The sequence below is a fragment of the Osmerus mordax genome, chromosome 6 (genome assembly GCF_038355195.1).
Source record: "Osmerus mordax isolate fOsmMor3 chromosome 6, fOsmMor3.pri, whole genome shotgun sequence".
Lineage (NCBI taxonomy): Eukaryota > Metazoa > Chordata > Actinopteri > Osmeriformes > Osmeridae > Osmerus > Osmerus mordax.
The window spans coordinates 20,445,865-20,469,481 of record NC_090055.1 but is presented as its reverse complement, the minus strand read 5'-3'; the positions used below and the strand labels follow the sequence as shown (position 1 = coordinate 20,469,481).

Here is a 23,617-nt window from a genome sequence, read left to right as displayed (position 1 = left end):
TAGGATTGTATCCAATTATACATCTTTATCTATCCAGAATCAGAATTAGAAACCGGTTTATTGCCATGTATGTTTTCACATATAAAGAATGTACTTTACCCTTATATAACTTTCGGATTTACACATTCATTTGTATGATATTGACATGTTGTCTTGATTGTAAAACATAATAGTTAAAGTTCCATTCATCTAAGATAAATCAATTGGCAATAAACATTTGTAAGAACATGGCAACAAATCAATTTAGGTTTTTAATGAGAATGTCTATTTGTACATATGCCAGCTTAAAACAGCATGAAAAGAGTAAAGACCTTTTAAAGATTATATTATACATTTTCTTTATGATGCCAACAATATAGTTCCAATATAGTTTTGAAAAATATTATTTGTTAGTATACTCAAATTAATATTTCATGTATCTGTATTTAAATTGTACATACAGTATATTCACTACTAGGCTGAAACAGTGGTGTTGTACACTCATCCTAGGTCTGACACTGTTCTCTGCATGTTTTATTTGAAGCCAAGAGTTTTGTATAAAGCAGGATCATAATTACCCAACATAGTTTTCATCACAAAACATGAGGGAGATCCTTTCCTTAGGACCATGTCAATAGTGACCTGTGCTCTGTCCTTCCTTACTGCCTCCATCTTCACTGCCTCCATCTTCACTGCTTTCACCTTCACTGCCTCCACCTTCACTGCCTCCATCTCAGCATCGTTGATCACTCCCTCCTGCAGAAGTCCATCCAGCAGATCATCCAGGACAGGCATCTTCACGCGCTCCACAAATGCCAGTCTTGCAGAACGCAGCTGCTTTTCTGAAAAGCCAGTCCGAGCATGCTCAGATCTCAGGTCAGACCAGCTACTACCACCTCCCCTCTCTGTAGAGAAACACAGCAGGTCAGACCAGCTACTACCACCTCCCCTCTCTGTAGAGAAACACAGCAGGTCAGACCAGCTACTACCACCTCCCCTCTCTGTAGAGAAACACAGCAGGTCAGACCAGCTACTGGGCTGGTCAGGGACCATATCTATGGAACATAAAACTGACTGAAGGACAGACATACAGGCAGGCAAGCAGGTATAGTATCTAGACAGGGAGACAGGTAGAAAGACAGACAGGCATCTTACTCTCTGGGCTCCACAGCAATCCAGCATCAGATCCAGCATCAGATCTCCAACCAGAATCATTGTCTGTCTGAGCTCTGCTGCCACTCACTGCATAACAAAACAACAACATACAAATAACTAAACAAGGTCCAGTGTTACGCAGTGTAACATCCACGGAGAGTCAAGGCCTGGAGCCCTCAGCACCAGGGACACCAGGCTCTGCATGTACAGGTCATGGAGGGACACCAGGCTCTGTATGGACAGGTCATGGAGGGACAGCAACACCAGGCTCTGCATGGACAGGTCATGGAGGGACACCAGGCTCTGCATGTACAGGTCATGGAGGGACACCAGGCTCTGCATGGACAGGTCATGGAGGGACACCAGGCTTTGTATGGACAGGTCATGGAGGGACACCAGGCTCTGCATGGACAGGTCATGGAGGGACACCAGGCTCTGCATGGACAGGTCATGGAGGGACACCAGGCTCTGTATGGACAGGTCATGGAGGGACACCAGGCTCTGTATGGACAGGTCATGGAGGGACACCAGGCTCTGCATGGACATGTCATGGAGGGACACCAGGCTCTGCATGGACAGGTCATGGAGGGACACCAGGCTCTGTATGGACAGGTCATGGAGGGACAGCAACACCAGGCTCTGCATGGACAGGTCATGGAGGGACACCAGGCTTTGTATGGACAGGTCATGGAGGGACACCAGGCTCTGCATGGACAGGTCAGCAGCAGGGCCCAGACGGGGGAAACGAGGGCTACAGTGGGCGAGCACCGCTCTCCAACAACCAAGTATCGTTTATCAAAGTAAGTCTCTCTTGTGACCCGTTCAGGCCCTAGAGAAAGTGCACGTGCTCAACCTCCGTTAGTCTGAACCAGTTTACATCGTACAAGTCCCAGGGCCTCTGACTGTGAATGTTACAGCATCTTCTCAGATCCAATCACAGATAACAAAACAGACCGGTAAATACACAGACAGCTTTCACTGTAGCTCAAGAGGTCACCTGTTGCTTTGGATAAAAGTGTTTGCTAGACAAATGCAAAATGTGTATTTATTTGAAATGAAATTGTAACATTGAAAACTAAAATGTTATTGAATTGGTTTTACTTACAATTATTTACGAACCAGAGCTGCTGTTAGTACAGTAAATAGTCAGATACTCACAGCTTGGTGGATTGATGCCAATGCTGTTGGCTCTTTTCAAAGGCAGTGGTGATGTCTGATACTCTTCAGGACTCCAGTTCATTTCTTGACCTCCATCCATCTCAGGCTGAAACACATCTCCACTGTTTGCTGCCACCATCTCCTCCACCCTGTCCAGCAGCTCAGTGACCTGAGTGTCATCAGCCCTGTTCTTATTGTTGAAGACATGATACCTGTTCCCACATTTCTCAACAAGCCACTGGAGGACCTTCCCTTCTGTCTCAATGTGCTGCTCAATGGTTGTGTCTCCCAGACAGTCCTCACAGGTGAACAGCACTATAGTGTGACTCCAGACTCTCTCACTGAGAAGCTGCAGGTGTCCCTCTACAGAATTGGCTTCTTCCTCTGTGAATGAGACATCCAGCCGTATGACCAGGAGGAGAGTGTGGGGTCCTGGAGGACACAGAGACACACTGCGTAATATCTCCTGTTTAACCAGCTCAGTAGTGTTCTCTACAGGGAGATTATTCCACCATCCTGGAGTGTCGACCACAGTGACCTGCCTCCCTGCTACTTCTCCCTGTTTCTTCACACACTGATCATCTGCGCTGTCAAACTCCTCTCTGCCCAGGATGGTGTTTCTTGATGACCTCTTCCCTGCATCTCTCCCCCCCAGCAGCACAATCCTCAGCTCTGAGAGATGGAGGGATTCACCTGTCAGAGAGGGGGGTGAGAAGAGAGAGAGGTGGGGAGAAGGATGAGTAGAGAGTCATTTCTAAACTACATACAGTATGTTGCCTAAAAATATTCCTTACTCTGTATAAAAATCATATTGCATAGCTTTATATAATATAGTCACTCTATAATCAAACGCTCTATAACCAAATTCCACACTTCATAGTGTTATTACATAAACACTTGATGTGATGTGTTTCCCATACATTGATTTATGTGTGGCGGCCCACCACAATAACAAATGTATTTACTCGTTTTTTTAAGTGTTTAACATGACAAAAACAGTTTTTTATTGTAGAGCTGCACAGAGCGCATTGATGCACTCAGCCCCTTCTTGCCCCGGTCGCGTTCTCTCTCTCTCACTAGAACGGACCCATCTGTGAATAGCCCTCTCTCTCCATGCACGCTCAGTTAAATACATTTGGCAAATATAACAATATGAGTCCAACGTAATGTTTATATTAAGTAAAGCTCAAAACTGTTTTGCGCTCAAATTAATATAAAAAGAATTTGCTCGCTCATATTACTTGTTGAAGTCCCTATCTACACTCTCATCTAACTGCTACTAGGACACAGCTTTGGGCTGAGCACCTCATGTTTACAACGTCTGGCTCCGCCCCTGCCTACCACCACAAATATCACATTCTGTGGGAAACACTGGATACAATGCCTAGATTGACAGTTCACCAGTGTCGAGTCACAAACCACTTGTTATTTGGGGACTATAAGGGCTGTATGTTTCATCTCAGTGGTCTTCAACCCTGGTCCTCAGGACCCTCTGCCCTGCATGTTTACATGTTTCCCCTTTCCAGCACACCTGATTCAAATGATTCTGTAACGGCCAGATAATGAACCATTCATTTGAATCAGGTGTGTTAGTTGAGGGAAACATGTCAAACAGAACCAGGGCTGAATACCACTGCTTCATGTACTAGGTTGTAAGACTAACTGTTGCAGACATAGTGAAATACTTTCACATGAATTCCATGAATTCAGGTCTGGACAACACTGCACACTTTGTCATCATGTACCAACGAACACATAGGTAGCAGAAGTAACTTACTGATGAATGATCTGAGGATCTCTCTCTGCTTCATCACCTTAGCCTTCCTCTGTTTTACACGCATTTCTTTTGCGGTCCTCCATACTTCTATCTTGTCCAGGATCTTTCTGTCCATCTCATAGTGGCCTCCTCTGTTTCCTGCCACCATCTCCTCCATCTTGTCCAGCAGCTCAGTGATCTGAGTGCCATCACCCCTGTTCTTATTGTTGAAGACATGATACCTGTTCCCACATTTATCAACAAGCCACTGGAGGGCCTTCCCTTCTCTCTCAATATGCTGCTCAATGGTTGTGTCTCCCAGATGGTCCCCACAGGTGAACAGCACTATAGTGTGACTCCAGACTATGTCACTGAGAAGCTGCAGGTGTCCCTCTACTGATCTTCTGTGTTCCTCTGTGAATGAGACACCCAGCTTGATGACCAGGAGGAGAGTGTGGGGTCCTGGAGGACACAGAGACACACTGTGTACTGTCTCCTGTTTAACCAGCTCAGTAGTGCTCTCTACAGGGAGATTCCTCCACCATCCTGGAGTGTTGACCACAGTGACCTGCCTTCCAGCTACTTCTCCCTGTCTCTTCACACACTGAGCAACTGTCCTCAGGTCAAACTCCTCTCTGCCCAGGATGGTGTTTCCTGATGACCTCTTCCCTTCATATCTCCCCCCCAGCAGCACAATCCTCAGCTCTGAGAGATGGAGGGAGTCACCTGTCAGAGAGAGAGAGAGCGAGAGAGAGAGAGAGAGAGAGAGAGAGAGAGAGAGAGAGAGAGAGAGAAGAGATGTGAGGAGAGGCAAAGAGGTAAAAAGAGGTAAAAAGAGGTAAAAAGAGGTAAAAAGAGGAAAGGGTCAGAAAAAGAATGAAAGAAACAGAAAGAAAAAAGTTAGTGAAGAGAGAATCATTAATTCATCTTTTTTATACCATCTTATGTTATAAATGTACTGAAAGATGGAAGGAGGGGTAAATTATACTGTGGTGGTAAACAAAACTGTCGATAAAATACAGTTAAAAAAGCATTTTTTTAAATCATATGCCACCAAATGAATTCATTACATTTACACCTGAGATGGCGCTATTAAAATCTTTGTTTCTTTTCAGAGCCTATGCAGGTGACGTGAAAAATTATCCAAAGACTCGTACCGAACGAACGATTTGTTCACCTCCCAACTGAGTCTTCGGGTACGAGTCTTTGGATTATTTTTCATGTGACCTGCATATGCTCAGAAGAGGAAGCATAAAGGATTTGTTTACGGTCCGTGTATCTGGTGGCCATTGTTTTTTCTATTTTGCAACCTGTGTTGACAAACGCAAAATAGGGCCATAATATCGTTTTGTCACTTTAGTAACTCAAACCCATAGCAGCCTGTTTTTGGTTGTTTGTTTTTTGGGGAATAATGAAATAACCATATAACACAAATGGTAACGACCCATTAATCATTGGTTTGATTATTCCATATCCTTTATGCTGGTATCTGCAAAAGTTGAAAATAGCCTGGTAATATCGTTTTGTCCATTTTGGATGTCAGAACCAGATTATGGGGAAATTTCCGTTGTTTTGTTTCATTTTGGAACATATAACACAAATGGTATAACGAGCCATTTACTCATTTGTTTGATCGGCCATATTATGCATACTGGCACTAGTGAAAAAGAGAGGGAGGGAGATTTGCAACGATTGGAGGTGTTATTACTTCCGAACACCAGAGGGCAGCAACGACTAGTTTTTTCTTAGCCTGTGATCTGTAGGTTCTTTAGTAGAAGACACACCAAGCTGGAGGCACATGTTGACGGAGTTTGCTAGTTGCTACTTAGCAAATAAACAATGATCTTTGATGAACCCATTAGTTCCCATAGTTTCTTTAATATATATAAAAAAACATTACAAGACGGGGCTCCAGTGTGTTCAAACAAGGCCAAAAGTGCCAGACGGTATCAGTTGAAAAAGACAATCAGACCCGTGCAAGAAACACTCCCCTACCCTCCCCCCACCTAAATTACCACTTTCAGCTCTGTTGTACGTTTTAATGAAGTGCATTGAGGCAATCAGTGAGCAAATATTCCCTTTTTATTTATAAAAAAACTATCATCTTATTTGCTAATGTAAAGTCTATTCAGCTTGGATTAAATGTATAGTTAACTTGACCCAAATCATTAAACTTAAATCTATTCAATTTAGCAAAAGGCCATTGTAGTGACAATATAATCATTTTCCTTAAATCCATCAATGTAGAAAACGTTTTAGCCTACATCAATGCAATTAATATTGTGCAATTAAAATCTTCTTATGTAACCTATCAAATGCTAACATTTACATTTACATTCAGTCATTTTTTTTCAACGTGATGCCTTTCCTGTTCATTGTGAGGTAACGTGTTTTAGGACTAAAACACTGGAATGAAGAAGTTTACCTGAAGCCATTGTTGATAGTCAGCAGCTTGTCTCCTCTCTTTACTCCTGAGGAGAACAGAGTAGGTCAAAAACAAGTATTACATTTGCCAAGATAAGCCACGTTACTGTGGTGCCACTCCAACCTGCTTGTGTACTTGGAATACATGTCACAGTATCTGCTAAGATCAGGCATCTTGTACTGTGTTTATATTTATTGTTGCCATTAATCTGGTTAACTATTACATTGTTAATCAATGTTTAACTTAAATATGCCCACACCAAACAGTCAAAGCCTTGCCGACAAAGGCAAGGTGTTTTTCTGTGAAGTGAAAGAGAAAGTAGACCGAAGTTTAAGCGAGAACAGTAGTTTTTAACTTCTGTGGAAATACAGTTGTCTCTCAACAAATGTGTTCAACTTTTAATAGCCAATTCCCCAAATATGTCAACTATTGCATACATTTATCATATTCAGAAGGAATAAATCTCAATGCATCCAAACCAGTCAGTCTTAGGAGATTTCTTATAATCATCTAAGACCATTTTACTTCAATTGTAAAGTTGTGCGGTAGATAATATTTTAAAAGAAACTTCATGCATTAAATACGGTTAATCATAACAGTTTGTGTGATTTAAATGGTCATTTATTATCACACCGGCATGTCAAGGCAAACAATTACACATCACTGAACTGTAAGAGGTACAGCGATAATAACAAAAGTTCCAAAGTGATCCCATTCTGCTCAGGGCCCTCCTACCTGCCCTGTAAGCCATGGAAACCATTTGTCCAACAGTCACACCCAACACCCCAGTGCTCTCATTACAAACCTCCCTCCTTTCAGAGGTAGCAGGCTCAAATCTCAGGCTCAAATCTCCCCCTCTACTGTATGTTGATTTGGATAAATACCAGTATTTAAGAACCATGTGAGAGAGATGGTTATGCACTATTACACTTTATACATCAACATAAACACCCTTGAAACCAACCTGAGAGAGAGTGAGAGAGAGACAGTTAGAGAGAGAAAGAGAGAGGCGGGTGTGTGTGGCGTGTGTATGCAGAGAGATAAAGAGAGAGAGATGGACAGAGACAGAGGGAGAGAGAGAGGCAGGCATGTTTGAGATGGATGAGTAGACTAAGAGAGTCAGAAAGGGAGGGACTGTCAGAGCTGCTGGTAGAGGTGTTCATACTGGAGAAACATCACCAAGTCTAACTCTGCAATATCAACATTGGATACTATTATTTCACACATTATCACTTTCAACGTCTTCAACTCTAGAGACATAATGAACAGTTTAATCTTATCTAAAGCATTTTTACTGCCTTCTCTGAAACTGCCCTCTGTCATCACAAGTTCTGTAATAACACCCAGTCCAGTATACATCTGTACCCTAGACAATGATTAACAGGAATGACCAAGGATCTGTACTGTGCTTTTGTACTCAGAATCATCTACAGTACAATGACAAACTAACTACTGACAAACAAATATTACCATTAAACCCATTATAATCCTTCATTCTCTACTGGATATGGTTCTTCATGTTAGTGTCCAACCAAATGTTCCAACGGTTCAACCATGTCTCTTGACTACATCCTGGTCCTCCATTTAGGAGGATTGTAGGTCTGAGCGTTCAACTAGAATCATCCTCACTTCCTACCTGACCTGAACATGATCCCTGGAGGGACTTACCTCTGCTTTCTGCTGGTCTGAATTCATGAACCCGTCAAGTCAAGCAGGCATTGTCCTTTGTGCTGGAGAAGAAACGTGTTGATGCTGTTTGTGCTGCTTCCTCAACGAGGAGTGTCTCTGGAACATTGTAGTTACAGGTACAGTACAATACAACAGGTCAAAGTCTGGTCATATCGCCAAAATTAATTCTAGTAGCAGGTACACTGAGCAGTACAATACAACAGGCCAGAGTCCAATGATATGAGAGCTGTTAACCCTTCAGGTAGGAGGGCCCTGGGTGTGCAGTCACATCAGAACATCAGTATACTGTAGCTGATACAGAATACACAGTACTGTGACCATCTACACCTGCTGTTACTCTGAACTACTAACTCATACATTATCTTTGTATTTTATTTAATAAAATCATGTCAACAATATAGTTTCAATATAATTTGTTAGTGTACTGCAAATTCATATTTCATTTATTTGTATTTAAATTGTCAATGACTATATTTGTACATATAAACTAGGCTGATACACTGGTGTTGTACACTCATCCTAGGTCTGACACTGTTCTCTGCATGTTTTATTTGAAGCCAAGAGTTTTGTTTAAAGCCGGGTCATATCTACCCAACATAGTTTTCATCACAAAACATGAGGGAGATCCTTTCTTCAGGACCATGTCAACAGTGGCCCGTGCTCTGTCCTTCCTCACTGCCTCCACCTTCACTGCCTCCACCTTCACTGCCTCCACCTTCACTGCCTCCATCTCAGCATCGTTGATGACTTTCTCCTGCAGAAGTCCATCCAGCAGATCATCCAGGACAGGCTTGGACACTCGCTCCACAAACGCCAGTCTTGCAGAGCGCAGCTGCTCCTCTGCAGAGCCCTTCTGAGCATGCTCAGTCTGCCTGCCTCCCATCGATGAGGAACCTGGTTGTGTGGAGGAAACCCTGATGTGTTCAGCTGTTCAGAGATGAAGTGTTTACAGTGACAGAACAATATCGATGAGGGAGAAGCAGAGCACCCTGGAGACAAGACATCAGACACTGAAATATTGCTTCAATACATCCTCTAGTCATAAACTGATACTCTGATTACATCACAAGTTCATATGAAAACTCTTGACAATGTTTCAGACCATCCCCCCAAAGTTGGTGAGTGTAAAATGGACTGTAACAGTCCAAAATCTCTAAAACTTGGTATGCATGCTTTATTTCTCATGGGAAACAAAAATGTCTCAAGAACCCATCATATCTGCAGCATGGATTTGTCTCTATAGTGACAATTTGTGAAGAATTAAAAAAACAAAACAGCCATTGCTCCAAATGTTTTGAAATGTTGTGTACATGTATAAAATACATGTCTGTATCCTGTACATTTTGAAATGATTTACAATGTTGAGGAGGAATCTGCCATTGCTGCTTACAGCTATATTAATATTCTCGTTCGCTTCTCTGCTCTTTAACTCAAAAAGTCCTTGGTCAAATTTTGACTTTGGTCTCCTTTGACCAATTTCTAATTTGGCACTTTGATACTACATGCCACTTGTTACTCCCACACCAAGAATGGCCCATATTGGTGCATAGGTGGCGCTATAGGACATGCCCAAAATGTCCAATTTTCAAAGTGATGGCATCTCCACCCTGTTTGTCCAAAATTGCTGAAACTTGGTACACTGGCCTCATTTCTCCTTGGAAACAAAAAAAGTCTCAAGAACCCATAAAGTCCGCCGGTTTTTCAGTTCTCTCAGTTTTGTTTGAAAATCTACAAAAATCTTCTTCTCATGAACCATTGCTCCAATAGACTTGAATCATGGACTATCATGTGTAAAATACATGCCTTCCTGTAGAATGATAGGGAATAATGAATTAAATACAAACTGGCTGCATGGTATGCATTTATGTACATTTCCATATGGTCTCAACTATAGCTGGCCAGTAATGTCATTGTCCCCAAATCAATATCAAGATCTTCACAAATAAAATAAAATGTGTTGCCTACAAGTAAAGAAAAATTGGGTCAAAAAGATGTATAAAGCCATGTAGAGATTTTCAAGCAAGGCGTATTTTTGTAAATACGGTACAGTGATGATACTCCACGTGATATTCACATGGTATCCATAGTGATTTCATAAACAGGCTTGCTTCCCAGCAGCAGCTAGCCTGGCTTCAACCTGCTGCTATGGTTGAAGAGTGCAGTTAGCTAGTTTGCTAAGAAATGAATGCTGAATAAAGAAACATCCTTTAAAAACACCTTACATTTATTGGAGGTTTTTATTTAAAACATACATACAAAGTTATACAAAGTGTATCCCCGTATAGGATTGTATCCAATTATACATCTTTATCTATCCAGAATCAGAATTAGAAACCGGTTTATTGCCATGTATGTTTTCACATATAAAGAATGTACTTTACCCTTATATAACTTTCGGATTTACACATTCATTTGTATGATATTGACATGTTGTCTTGATTGTAAAACATAATAGTTAAAGTTCCATTCATCTAAGATAAATCAATTGGCAAAACTTTAAGTAAACATTTGTAAGAACATGGCAACAAATCAATTTAGGTTTTTAATGAGAATGTCTATTTGTACATATGCCAGCTTAAAACAGCATGAAAAGAGTAAAGACCTTTTAAAGATTATATTATACATTTTCTTTACGATGCCAACAATATAGTTCCAATATAGTTTTGAAAAATATTATTTGTTAGTATACTCAAATTAATATTTCATGTATCTGTATTTACATTTACATTTACATTTATTCATTTAGCAGACGCTTTTATCCAAAGCGACTTCCAAGAGAGAGCTTTACAAAGTGCATAGGTCACTGATCATAACAACAAGATAGCCAAAAAACATTGCGAGTAGCCAAAACATGAAGCACACATTGTGAACAACCAAAGTAAGTGCCAAAGGGAAGAACCATAAGAGCATGTAGTTAAACAAGTCACAACCAAACAACATGAACAGCTATAAGTGCAAGTGTACCTGTGGGAAAAAGCAAGCAACAGTAATAAAACAATATATCACAGTGAGAACCAAAAATTTAAATTGTACATACAGTATATTCACTACTAGGCTGAAACAGTGGTGTTGTACACTCATCCTAGGTCTGACACTGTTCTCTGCATGTTTTATTTGAAGCCAAGAGTTTTGTATAAAGCAGGATCATAATTACCCAACATAGTTTTCATCACAAAACATGAGGGAGATCCTTTCCTTAGGACCATGTCAATAGTGACCTGTGCTCTGTCCTTCCTTACTGCCTCCATCTTCACTGCCTCCATCTTCACTGCTTTCACCTTCACTGCCTCCACCTTCACTGCCTCCATCTCAGCATCGTTGATCACTCCCTCCTGCAGAAGTCCATCCAGCAGATCATCCAGGACAGGCATCTTCACGCGCTCCACAAATGCCAGTCTTGCAGAACGCAGCTGCTTTTCTGAAAAGCCAGTCCGAGCATGCTCAGATCTCAGGTCAGACCAGCTACTACCACCTCCCCTCTCTGTAGAGAAACACAGCAGGTCAGACCAGCTACTACCACCTCCCCTCTCTGTAGAGAAACACAGCAGGTCAGACCAGCTACTGGGCTGGTCAGGGACCATATCTATGGAACATAAAACTGACTGAAGGACAGACATACAGGCAGGCAAGCAGGTATAGTATCTAGACAGGGAGACAGGTAGAAAGACAGACAGGCATCTTACTCTCTGGGCTCCACAGCAATCCAGCATCAGATCCAGCATCAGATCTCCAACCAGAATCATTGTCTGTCTGAGCTCTGCTGCCACTCACTGCATAACAAAACAACAACATACAAATAACTAAACAAGGTCCAGTGTTACGCAGTGTAACATCCACGGAGAGTTAAGGCCTGGAGCCCTCAGCACCAGGGACACCAGGCTCTGCATGTACAGGTCATGGAGGGACACCAGGCTCTGTATGGACAGGTCATGGAGGGACACCAGGCTCTGCATGGACAGGTCATGGAGGGACACCAGGCTCTGTATGGACAGGTCATGGAGGGACAGCAACACCAGGCTCTGCATGGACAGGTCATGGAGGGACACCAGGCTTTGTATGGACAGGTCATGGAGGGACACCAGGCTCTGCATGGACAGGTCATGGAGGGACACCAGGCTCTGTATGGACAGGTCATGGAGGGACAGCAACACCAGGCTCTGCATGGACAGGTCATGGAGGGACACCAGGCTTTGTATGGACAGGTCATGGAGGGACACCAGGCTCTGCATGGACAGGTCATGGAGGGACACCAGGCTCTGTATGGACAGGTCATGGAGGGACACCAGGCTCTGCATGGACAGGTCATGGAGGGACACCAGGCTCTGTATGGACAGGTCATGGAGGGACAGCAACACCAGGCTCTGCATGGACAGGTCATGGAGGGACACCAGGCTTTGTATGGACAGGTCATGGAGGGACACCAGGCTCTGCATGGACAGGTCAGCAGCAGGGCCCAGACGGGGGAAACGAGGGCTACAGTGGGCGAGCACCGCTCTCCAACAACCAAGTATCGTTTATCAAAGTAAGTCTCTCTTGTGACCCGTTCAGGCCCTAGAGAAAGTGCACGTGCTCAACCTCCGTTAGTCTGAACCAGTTTACATCGTACAAGTCCCAGGGCCTCTGACTGTGAATGTTACAGCATCTTCTCAGATCCAATCACAGATAACAAAACAGACCGGTAAATACACAGACAGCTTTCACTGTAGCTCAAGAGGTCACCTGTTGCTTTGGATAAAAGAGTTTGCTAGACAAATGCAAAATGTGTATTTATTTGAAATGAAATTGTAACATTGAAAACTAAAATGTTATTGAATTGGTTGTACATACAATTATGTATGTACCAGCGCTGTTGTTAGTACAGTAAATAGTCAGATACTCACTGCTTGGTGGATTGATGCCAATGCTGTTGGCTCTTTTCAAAGGCAGTGGTGATGTCTGATACTCTTCAGGACTCCAGTTCATTTCTTGACCTCCATCCATCTCAGGCTGAAACACATCTCCACTGTTTGCTGCCACCATCTCCTCCACCCTGTCCAGCAGCCCAGTGACCTGAGTGTCATCAGCCCTGTTCTTATTGTTGAAGACATGATACCTGTTCCCACATTTCTCAACAAGCCACTGGAGGACCTTCCCTTCTGTCTCAATGTGCTGCTCAATGGTTGTGTCTCCCAGACAGTCCCCATGAGTGAACAGCACTATAGTGTGACTCCAGACTCTCTCACTGAGAAGCTGCAGGTGTCCCTCTACAGAATTGGCTTCTTCCTCGGTGAATGAGACATCCAGCCGTATGACCAGGAGGAGAGTGTGGGGTCCTGGAGGACACAGAGACACACTGCATACTATCTCCTGTTTAACAAGTTCAGTAGTTTCCTGTAAAGGGAGATGACTCCGCCATCCTGGAGTGTCGACCACAATGACCTGCCTCCCTGCTACTTCTTCTTGTCTCTTCACACACTGAGCAGCTATCCTGTCAAACTCCTCTCTGCCCAGGATGGTGTTTCCTGATGAACTCTTCCCTTCAAGTCTCCCCCCCAGCAGCACAATCCTCAGCTCTGAGGCAGGGAGGGATTCACCTGTCAGAGAGAGAGAGAGAGAGAGAGAGAGAGAGAGAGAGAGAGAGAGAGAGAGAGAGAGAGAGAGAGAGAGAGAGAGAGAGAGAGAGAGAGAGAGAGAGAGAGAGAGAGAGAGAGAGAGAGAGAGAGAGAGAGAGAGAGAGAGAGAGAGAGAGAGGGAGAGAGAGAGAGAGAGAGAGAGAGAGAGAGAGAGAGAGAGAGAGAGAGAGAGAGAGAGAGAGAGAGAGAGAGAGAGAGAGAGAGAGAGAGAGAGAGAGAGAGAGAGAGGAGAGAGAGAGAGAGAGAGAGAGAGAGAGAGAGAGAGAGAGAGAGAGAGAGAGTCGTTTCTAAACTACATACAGTATGTTGCCTACAAATATTCCTTACTGTGTATAAAAATCATTTTGCATAGCTTTATATAATATAATCAGTCTATAATCAATCGCTATATAGCCAAATTCCACATTTCACAGTGTTATTACATAAACACTTGATGTGATGTGTTTCCCATACATTGATTTATGTGTGGCGGCCCACCACAATAACAAATGTATTTACTCGTTTTTTTTTTACTGTTTAACATGACAAAAAAGTTTTTTATTGTAGAGCTGCATGCAGCGCATTGATGCACTCAGCCCGTTCTTGCCCCGGTCGCGTTCTCTCTCTCTCATTAGAACGGACCCATCTGTGAATAGCCCTCTCTCTCCATGCACGCTCAGTTAAATACATTTGGCAAATATAACAATATGAGTCCAACGTAATGTTTATATTAAGTAAAGCTCAAAATGGTTTTGCGCTCAAATTAATATAAAAAGAATTTGCTCGCTCATATTACTTGTTGAATTCCCTATCTACACTTTCATCTAACTGCTACTAGGACACAGCTTTGGGCTGAGCACCTCATGTTTACAACGTCTGGCTCCGCCCCTGCCTACCGCCACAAATATCACATTCTGTGGGAAACACTGGATACAATGCCTAGATTGACAGTTCACCAGTGTCGAGTCACAAACCACTTGTTATTTGGGGACTATGAGGGCTACTGTATGTTTTATCTCAGTGGTCTTCAACCCTGGGCGGTGTTCCATCAACGTCGATTAAGGAAAAGCTAGACTTATCTCGCCAAGTCTCACTTACCTTAGCGAGAGTTCCGTTCCATTAAGGTGACTTATTTTAGTTCTAGCTACGTAACCAAGGTAACTTATACTTCGGAACTAGCCTGATCCGTGTCAGGCTAAAAGTCAAGCTAAACTAAAATGTGTTGCAAATAATTTCAAACAGGCGGAAACAGAATCTCAAAAGACTGTTCCGTCGGGTAAATTCCTGCGCGCAAACCACTTTAGTCCCGTGTTCGGAAACGTAAATTCAGGTTCAGCAGGTTCAGCAGGCCCAGCAAAGTTAGGTTCAGCAGGCCCAGCAAAGTTTATCTAGATACATATAATTGTCATTCTTAAAAATAAAAAAACATAAATATATATATATATTTATATATATGAAATAACACTTTAGCAACTCTTAAGGATGGCAATGAACACATAAGAGCAGCCTACCATCCTTTGTAAAAAGTAATAGAAAGGAGAGTAGACTATAATAGTAGAAAGGAGGGTAGTAGACTGCAGTCTATGTAGGTAGGCCTAGACTATGTAGTCTGCTGGAATCACACACAAGGAAGCAAACCCACTGTAGCCAAGCCTTGACACTGTTCAGTCTGTCTGCATCTGTCTGTGTCTTTGCATGTGGGACATTCTTGAACGGGCAACTATGCCAGGAAATATGAAGGGTATACCTTGCTCCAAAGCAGTACCTGAATATTATCATCAGTTTTTCAGGTAATCTTGAAACACAAAGAATCAAGGAGGACTTTTTATTCAATTGTATAAAGTATTTTCATTGTTTAAAGTAGCCTATATGTTGACAAGCCTGTATATTACCTCTCCTCTGGCTTCCCAAATATTATAGGTGCAATATACTGTCCCCATGGGTGTATCCAGGCCCATTGGAAGACTCAGGGGGTGACTGCCTGGTGCCCCCATGGTTGAAAGCGTTTCTAAAATGCCCAGAGTGGCAAAAATTAGACCAAGTGCCCTACTGTCTGCCATTCACATTGTGAAATATGCTTGAGTGCACAGGATGCCCCATGCAATAAATGACAGTGTGCCCTCTATAAATGTAAAAAGAGTTCCTTTATAGTATAGAAAATGTGATGCAGTACCCTATAAGGTGCCCTTACAATGGCCTAAATTGGACTGTTCCCATGCCCTTACTTCCAATGGAAAAAGGTGCTGTTATGAAGTGCCCTTTATGCTGCCCCTACATGACAGTGTCCCAAATGTTGCCCTTTCCAAAGAAGACAATTAGATTCTGTGCCCAACAGTCTCCCCTAATGTTCCCAGTAGGGCATGCTTTCCCAAAGTGAGGCTGTGACAACACTTGGTACAGCCACAGTCTGTCACTGTCCAAGCCCCCTCTGGATCTGTGGAGGCAGACTATGTTCATTGGAAATACTCGTAATATAATAATGATAGTCATGCTGAGCAATTTTAAATGACTGTTCTGCCAAACAAAGTGTGCAGTTTGGGTCACCTTCTGATCTAAAAAGTCAGTGCTGGATCTGTGCAATACTAGTCATTTCAGTGAATCCCCATTTAAGTCATGGTTATCTTTCCCTTTTATCTTAAAGCTCAGCATTTAGCCTATCAGTTAATAAATGTGTGTGGCAAAGTTATTTTGAGGTAATTTTTGATTTTGTTCAAGATGTGAAGACAAAAACATTACTAGCCCACATCAAGTGCAATTAACCATGGCCTTCTTCAGTGTTTTGAATTTTATCCTACAATTTTCAATTGCTGCCACGTTCTTTTTTGGGCTATTATTCTCAATCTCCTGTTGAGAATATCGACCATAGGCTAGCCTGTCAGAACGGTTTCAGACAGCTCATCAAATTACGCTAATTATCAGTAGGCCTAAATGCATATATATATATATATATATGTTAAGTAGATTTGGTACTTCTACAATTTACACATTTTAACGGTCGTAATGGTTTGACAAGTTGTCTCCCTTGTCATGTTAATTGCGGCAACATTGCCCTTTTTGGGGACAAAAAAAATCAAAAAATCAATTTACGCTGCTGAAACAACACACCTCTGCTGCTTTACGCTATACTTTTTGCGACATAACTCCTCTTTTCGACGATCGCCTGATCTGGGCTGCACAGTCTAAGCTTATTGAGGTCTAGCTTTAATTAGCGTTGCCTGTTAGTGGAACGGAACAGTGGAACGGCTTGAGGCTTAAGTCTAAGTTGACGTTTACCCAAGTGAGACTTATTCGTGTTAGCGCGACTTGCGTTAGCGACGTTGATGGAACACCCCCCAGGTCCTCAGGACCCTCTGCCCTGCATGTTTACATGTTTCCCCTTTCCAGCACACCTGATTCAAATGATTCTGTAGAGGCCAGATAATGAACCATTCATTTGAATCAGGTGTGTTAGTAGAGAGAAACATGTAAAACATTCAGGACAGTGGGCCCTGAGGACCAGGGCTGAATACCACTGCTTTATGTACTAGGTTGTAGGAATAACTGTTGCAGACATAGTGAAATACTTTCACACCCTCCCTGAATTCAGGTCTGGACAACACTGCACACTGTCTCATCATGTACCAAGGAACACATTGCATAGGTAGCAGAGATAACTTACTGAATGACCTGAGGGTCTCTCTCTGCTTCTTCACCTTAGCCTTCCTCTTTTTCACACGCATTTCTTTTGCAGTCCTCCATACTTCTATCTTGTCCAGGATCTCTCTGTCCATCTCATAGTGGCCTCCTCTGTTTGTTGCCACCATCTCCTCCATCTTGTCCAGCAGCTCAGTGACCTGAGTGTCATCACCCCTATTCTTATTGTTGAGGACATGATACCTGTTCCCACATTTCTCAACAAGCCACTGGAGGGCCTTCCCTTCTCTCTCAATGTGCTGCTCAATGGTTGTGTCTCCCACACAGTCCCCACCAGTGAACAGCACTATAGTGTGACTCCAGACTCTCTCACCAAGAAGGTGCAGGTGTTCCTCTACTGATCTTTTGTGTTCCTCTGTGAATGAGACACCCAGCCATTTGACGAGGAGGAGAGTGTGGGGTCCTGGAGGACACAGAGACACACTGCATACTATCTCCTGTTTAACCTGCTCAGTAGTCCACTCTACAGGGAGATTCCTCCCCCATCCTGGACTGTCGACCACAGTGACCTGCCTCCCTGCTACTTCTCCCTGTTTCTTCACACACTGAGCATCTGCCCTCGGGTCAAACTCCTCTCTGCCCAGGATGGTGTTTCCTGATGAACTCTTCCCTGCATGTCTCCCCCCCAGCAGCACAATCCTCAGCTCTGAGAGATGGAGGGAGTCACCTGTCAGAGAGAGAGAGAGAGAGAGAGAGAGAGCGCGAGAGAGAGAGAGAAAAAGATAGATGCATGAGAAAGAACAACAAAAGTTGAAATATACTTTTTTCACGTGTCTCTGCATAATCAGTAAACTGCACGTTACATAGCTTAACTAGAGAGGGTACAATTTCTGGGGAAATTGTAGGGTGTGCTTGCTTGCGTCGGTTGCACAGGGGTCCGTTTTTGGATGACATTTTTACAACTGATATTTCTGTATATTTTATATAAAAATGCATACTTGTTATTTATAAAGATTACAAAGATTTAAAAGAATGTTTTTGCTGCTCATTTACAACTGAAAATACGAGTGAAGTGTAGAATGAAATAGATGTCTTCTCATTTCCCCTGCAAGAGTCAGCCTCATCGTTGAATCAAAACGAATAAATTTGGCAGACCGGTGTAAAAATTTACCTAATCTCTATGACTTAAACGTTTCAAGTTTTTCCCTTCTCGTGATATTTTCAGGCATTTAGCCTACTCATATTGCATTCATTCATTAATAAAGAACCCCCTTTGAAGACTATTCAACGACGTTACCGGCAGTAGAAGATGGAATTGCGATTCAAACAGTACCATCTGCTAACTGAAAATAGGCCCCCAAAAACGTAAATAAGCTTGACATTTATTTAGTGGAAAATCGCTCATTCATAAAAAGCTCACTGGTAGCGATCATTGTCAGTAACAACGCAAAATGCGATATAGCCCTGTGTGGAGAAGCTGCCCCGGTAAATTCTACTACTACAGTACAGTACTAGACTACTGCTGTGTTCGTCTTGGTAGCGATTGCGTTGGTCGAATTTGATTGAACGTTCCGTTGTACGGTTTAGGCTGAAATTAATTATTTTCATGAACAGATTGACAAAGTTTAGGCTGTGGCAATGAAGTTCAGGTTAGTAGTCAGATACACTTTTGATTTAAGTAAGGGGAGTGCCGAACATGTTCTGTCGCCGTTTGACTTCCTAAACAGCTGTGGAGATGTTTCTGTTAGCTACTCACTAGTGTCTCGGGTAGGCTACAGCGTTGCAGTGAGCTACACTGGTTTGAAACCACAGGTAATGGTAATTTCACCAACAAATCGTTTACTAATGTCATAATAAATCCTACAACGAAAATGTATTTGTGAGGAATGTTTATTTTAATGATTGAAAACAGATACGTCATAGACCACTGTAGTATGTGTTGCCCGGGCAACACAGGCTAATGTCATGATGCTAATACTTCAGTGAAATAGTAGACTACTGTTTTCGAAAGTAGATGTACTTCCTTAATAATATCAGCTTATATTGTACATTACACATCACAATTGTGTGTCATATCACAAAGTAAAATTAGTAAATAGTTATCACCCTGGCCTCTTTGCTTGTGGCGTTTCTGCAGCTGCCTTGCAGTAAAGCAGTTAGCTTAGCTATCTCCCAGAAGTTAACGAGTTGCTAAACTAATGTTCTGCTAGAGGTAGTCGCGCGAGTTGTCGTGACGCTAGTGACGTTAGTAACGTCAGTGACTGTGGCTAGCAAATTAGCCACCGTTAGCTTCACTTTTCGCCACAAAAACTTAACTTTAGCCTAAACCATGCAACGGAACGTAAATCCCAATAGAAGCAACTCAATCGCTACCAAGACGAAACTTTTGACACCTAGGTTGTCTATGTAGGCCAAATATTGACTGAGTTTTAGGGGGGCAAAAAGAATAATAAAAATAACTAGAGAGGGTACAATTTCTGGGGAAATTGTAGGGTGTGCTTGCTTGCGTCGGTTGCACAGGGGTCCGTTTTTGAATGAAATTTTTACAACTGATTTATGTATATTTTATATGAAAATGCATACTTATTATTTATAAAGATTAAATAGATTTAACGGCATTTTTTTTTGCTGCTCATTTACAACTGAAAATACGAGTGAAGTGTAGAATGAAATAGATGTCTTCTCATTTCCCCTGCAAGAGGCAGCCTCATCGTTGAATCAAAACGAATACATTTGGCAGACCGGTGTAAAAATGGACCTAATCTCTATGACTTAAACGTCATTTTAAGTTTTTCCCTTCTCGTGATATTTTCAGGCATGTAGCCTACTCATTGCATTCATTCATTAATAAAGAACCCCCTTTGAAGATTATTCTACGACGTTACCCGGCAGTAGAAGATGGAATCGCGATTCAGACAGTCCCATCTGCTAACTGAAAATATGCCCCCCAAAACGTAAATAAGCTTGACATTTATTTAGAGGAAAATCGCTCATTCATAAAAAGCTCACTGGTAGCGATCATTGTCAGTAACAACGCAAAATGCGATATAGCCCTGTGTGGAGAAGCTGCCCCGGTAAATTGTACTACTACGGTACAGTACTAGTAGACTACTGCTGTGTTCGTCTTGGTAGCGATTGCGTTGGTTGAATTGGATTTAACGTTCCGTTGTACGGTTTAGGCTGAAATTAATTATTTTCATGAACAGATTGGCAACGTTTAGGCTGTGGCAATGAAGTTCAGGTTAGTAGTTAGATAGACTTTTGATTAAGTAAGGGGAGTGCCGAACATGTTCTGTCGCCGTTTGACTTCCTACAGCTGTGTAGATGTTTTTGTAGTGTCTCGCGTAGGCTACAGCATTGCAGTGAGCAACACTGGTTTGAAACCACAGGTAATGATAATTTCACCCACAAATCGTTTACTTGTAATGCATTGTCATAATAAATCCTACAACGAAAATGTATTTGTGAGGAATGTTTATTTTAAAGATTGAAAACAGATGCATCATAGACCACTGTAGTATGTGTTGCCCGGGCAACAGAGGCTAATGTCATGATGCTAATGCTTCAGTGAAATAGTAGACTACCGTTTCCAAAAGTAGATGTGGGCCTACTTCCTTAATAATATCAGCTAATATTGTACATTACATTTCATAATTGTGTTTCACATCACAAAGTAAAATGAGTAAATAGTTATCACCCTGGCCTCTTTGCTTGTGGCGTTCCTGCAGCTGCCTTGCAGTAAAGCTATAGTTAGCCTAGCTATCCCCCAAGTTAACAGATGTGAAACGAATGTTCTGCTACAGGTAGTCACGCGTGTTTTCGTGACGTTAGTGACGTAGTGACGTTAGTAACGTCAGTGACTGTGGCTAGCAAATTAGCCACCGTTAGCTTCACTTTTCACCACAAAAACGCAATTTCTACTTAAACCATGCAACGGAACGTAAATAAAAATACAACCAACGCAATCGCTACCATGACGAACCTTTTGACACCGCCGTTGTGTATGTAGTCCAAATATTGACTGATCCTTAGGGGGGCGAAAATAAATAATAAATAAATATATATGTGAGAGAACAACGGTTGTGCTCTCGCCAAAGGCTTGAGCACACCCAATAATATATATGTGAGAGAACAAAGGTTGTGCCCTTGCCGAAGGCAAAGCACACCCAATTATATATATGTGAGAGAACAAAGGTTGTGCCCTTGCCGAAGGCAAAGCACACCCAATAACACCAGGGGTCAAATGTATCAAACTCTGTTAATTAATCCTTAAAAGTATGCATACGGATAAAACTGGAAAACTCTGTATGCAACGTTTCTCTCAGATTTATGAACACTCCGTACGCGACCAATATCACACATTTGTTTTCATATCACTGACTAACCACATTTGGGAAACTTGTTTTCACTGCAAATTGCGCTTTCATTTTGGCCTGGTCAACCGCAGCGTAAGGGAATGATGTACATCGGGGACAGGCGGATTCCACACCTCGGGAACCACACAACTAAGGGTCGATTGGTTTATCTCCGACCTGTCTGCCAGCGCACAGTTGCAGAGAACTTTGACAATCGATTAGTTTTACTTTTGTTGGGCATTCCAACTTGTATATAAGTCTATGATTCCAACACAGGTCCAGCTCACTCTTTACAGAGGTCCAAAAGAATGGCCTTCGGATATCTATAATAGAGGCCGACCGATTTATCGGCGGGCCGATATTATCGGCGGGCCGATATTATCGGTGGGCCAATATTATCGGACGATATTAGGCATTTTCCAAACTATCAGTATTGGCATTTATAATGGCAGATAAATAAATATTAAAAAAAATCTAAACTGACAAAACACCCTTCAACCATGTTATGAGTGTTGCTATGCTTTAGCGAGTTTTAGCGAAATCTGTTTATGTTTTGTCAGGAATTTCTGGATTATTTATTTTATATATATCGGCCGATATATCGGAATATCAGATTTTTTTATCATCAAATATTTGTATGGGTATCAGACTTAAAAATCCTTTATTGGTCGGGCTCTAATCTATAACGAGTTATCAACCAGTCATCATTGTGGGACAAGAATTTTGCACAATCTCTGAACTCCCAATGGCCCATAGCGATCTCCTTTTTTTTTTTGCAACTGCCTACCGATAGTACACCATATGACAATATCACATACCCCTGAAATAAACTCACCCATTAGTGATCTGACAGTCTTTCTCTGTTTCTGCACCTTCATCAGCCTCTGTTGTGCTCTCTCTTCCTCTGCCCTCCTTCTCTCCTCTATCTTCTCCAGGATCTTTCTTTCCATCTCATAGTGGCCTCTGTTTACTGCCACCATCTCCTCCACCTTGTTCAACAGCTCAGTGACCTGAGTGCCATCAGCCCTGTTATTATTGTTGAGGACATTATACCTGTTCCCACATTTCTCAACAAGCCACTGGAGGACCTTCCCTTCTGTCTCAATGTGCTGCTCAATGGTTGTGTCTCCCAGACAGTCCCCACGAGTGAACAGCACTATAGTGTGACTCCAGACTCTCTCACTGAGAAGCTGCAGGTGTCCCTCTACAGAATTGGCTTCTTCCTCTGTGAATGAGACATCCAGCCGTATGACCAGGAGGATAGTGTGGGGTCCTGGAGGACACAGAGACACACTGCGTACTATATCCTGTTTAACCAGCTCAGTAGTGCTCTCTACAGGGAGATCCCTCCACCATCCTGGAGTGTTGACCACAGTGACCTGCCTCCCAGCTACTTCTCCCTGTCTCTTCACACAATGAGCAGCTGTCCTCAGGTCGAACTCCTCTCTGCCCAGGATGGTGTTTCCTGATGAACTCTTCCCTGCATGTCTCCCCCCCAGCAGCACAATCCTCAGCTCTGAGAGATGGAGGGAGTCACCTGTCAGAGAGAGAGAGAGAGAGGTGAGGAGAAAGAGAGAGAGGGAGAAATAGAGAAAGGACAGAAAAACAGAGAAAAGAGAAACAGAGTGAAATAGAGATAGTGGAGAGAGAAAACATTGATTCACGTTATTTATTGCAGATTATTATTGTTGATTATAAATGTACTGAAAGATTATTTTTACTCTTAAAATGGCGCAATGAAAACCTTCAAACGTAATCAAAAAAAATGCTAACATGATACCCTTCCTGTTCATGGTGAGGTAACGTGTTTTAGGACTAAAACACTGGAATGAAGACTGTTTACCTGAAGCCATTGTTGATAGTCAGCAGCTTTGTT

At 42.4% G+C, this 23,617-nt stretch overlaps 2 protein-coding genes across 2 annotated transcripts; both read right to left on the bottom strand.

The window, feature by feature from the left end:
* On the bottom strand, positions 1-8,190 carry LOC136943990 (GTPase IMAP family member 8-like). The gene is made up of 6 exons (XM_067237512.1): positions 8,142-8,190; positions 6,474-6,519; positions 4,070-4,774; positions 2,293-2,985; positions 1,135-1,221; positions 1-884 (listed from the first exon to the last, which is right to left on the bottom strand). The coding sequence occupies exons 2-6, from the start codon at positions 6,481-6,483 to the stop codon at positions 514-516; spliced, it is 1,866 nt and encodes a 621-aa protein (XP_067093613.1). The 5' UTR covers positions 6,484-6,519; positions 8,142-8,190; the 3' UTR covers positions 1-513.
* A 519-nt stretch (positions 8,191-8,709) lies between these two features.
* LOC136943989 (GTPase IMAP family member 8-like) lies at positions 8,710-23,288 on the bottom strand (the record flags this gene model as incomplete). Its single annotated transcript, XM_067237511.1, has 6 exons — positions 8,710-8,871; positions 11,405-11,691; positions 11,846-11,932; positions 13,043-13,735; positions 17,412-18,113; positions 22,577-23,288. Coding segments are annotated over 6 exons (2,643 nt in total), but the record flags the coding sequence as incomplete, so codon positions are not given.
* Between the last annotated feature and the right edge of the window lie 329 nt (positions 23,289-23,617).